General features: G+C 32.0%; 1 protein-coding gene across 1 annotated transcript; it reads right to left on the bottom strand.

Annotated features, from left to right (window-relative positions):
- Positions 1–4: 4 nt before the first annotated feature.
- On the bottom strand, positions 5–911 carry LOC103523287 (tetraspanin-5-like; the record flags this gene model as incomplete). The annotated part of the gene is made up of 3 exons (XM_008488346.2): positions 5–109; positions 328–401; positions 730–911. Coding segments are annotated over 3 exons (361 nt in total), but the record flags the coding sequence as incomplete, so codon positions are not given.
- Positions 912–970: the final 59 nt, after the last annotated feature.

Genomic DNA, 970 nt, shown 5'->3' with positions numbered 1-970 from the left:
ACTTGATGGCAACTTTCAGTTCATAAAAACTTACCCAGTCTTTGAAAACAAAAGCTAAAATTCCAACACTCATTTCTAGGAGAAGTATGACTGCCAACAACATAGCATACTGCAAAAAGAAACAAAAAACATAATAAATACTAATTAGCTAAGTGTTAGTTTTATCTAACAAAACTGACATTGAAAGAATCATTTATTGTTTTCATTTGCTGCAATGTATAATTTCATTTAGGTTATGAAGGTTATAGGTAATAAAAGAGGCTCTTGGTAATATGCTCTGATATAAAACATGATTTAAGGACTTGGCTTTATAAATAATGTACTTACTGTTGCTAGAAGACAAGTATTTTCTCTAAGTGCTCCAACACATCCTGTGAAACCAATGATGAAAGTAATGCAACCTGTGAATGAAACAAATGCAATTAGATGGGTAAAAAAAAAATGTGTTTAGGCTATGTACAAAAGAGGTTTTACCACAGGGTCTACAGTAGCACCTATACACTACAATTGATCAACATCAACCAGAACCCATAAAAAGTACCTAAATGAGATACTTAACTTGATGGAAAATGTGTCTTTATTGTGGACGTGTTTCAGGCAATCTCATTATGCACCTACTTTGTTGATTTTTTTTTTTTTAATATATGTATATATCTAATATATAAAAATGAATAGGTAGATAGTTACTGTACTTTAAATAATGATGTCATATTTAATACAAGTTCTTACCAATTATAATAAAAATGAAAGCTGGATCCAGGACTATGTTGGTGACTTTGCTAAAGTTTCTCAGAGCATCTTTCTCTGTCCAAGCCCACACTCCAATAGCAAAAATACTCAGTCCTAAAAGCTGAAACAAAAATTCAACAACACATACATAATATATTATTAATTTAGGAATTGTCTTCAGGCTCCTCACTAGCCATGATTGCCTCACTCAACACCTGCAAGGATTGGATTGAGGGACTCT

The sequence above is a fragment of the Diaphorina citri genome, unplaced genomic scaffold (genome assembly GCF_000475195.1).
Source record: "Diaphorina citri unplaced genomic scaffold, Diaci psyllid genome assembly version 1.1 scaffold18830, whole genome shotgun sequence".
In the NCBI taxonomy this organism is placed as follows: Eukaryota; Metazoa; Arthropoda; class Insecta; order Hemiptera; family Psyllidae; genus Diaphorina; species Diaphorina citri.
Note: the sequence above shows the minus strand (reverse complement) of the source record. Positions and strands in the feature narration are given on the sequence as shown.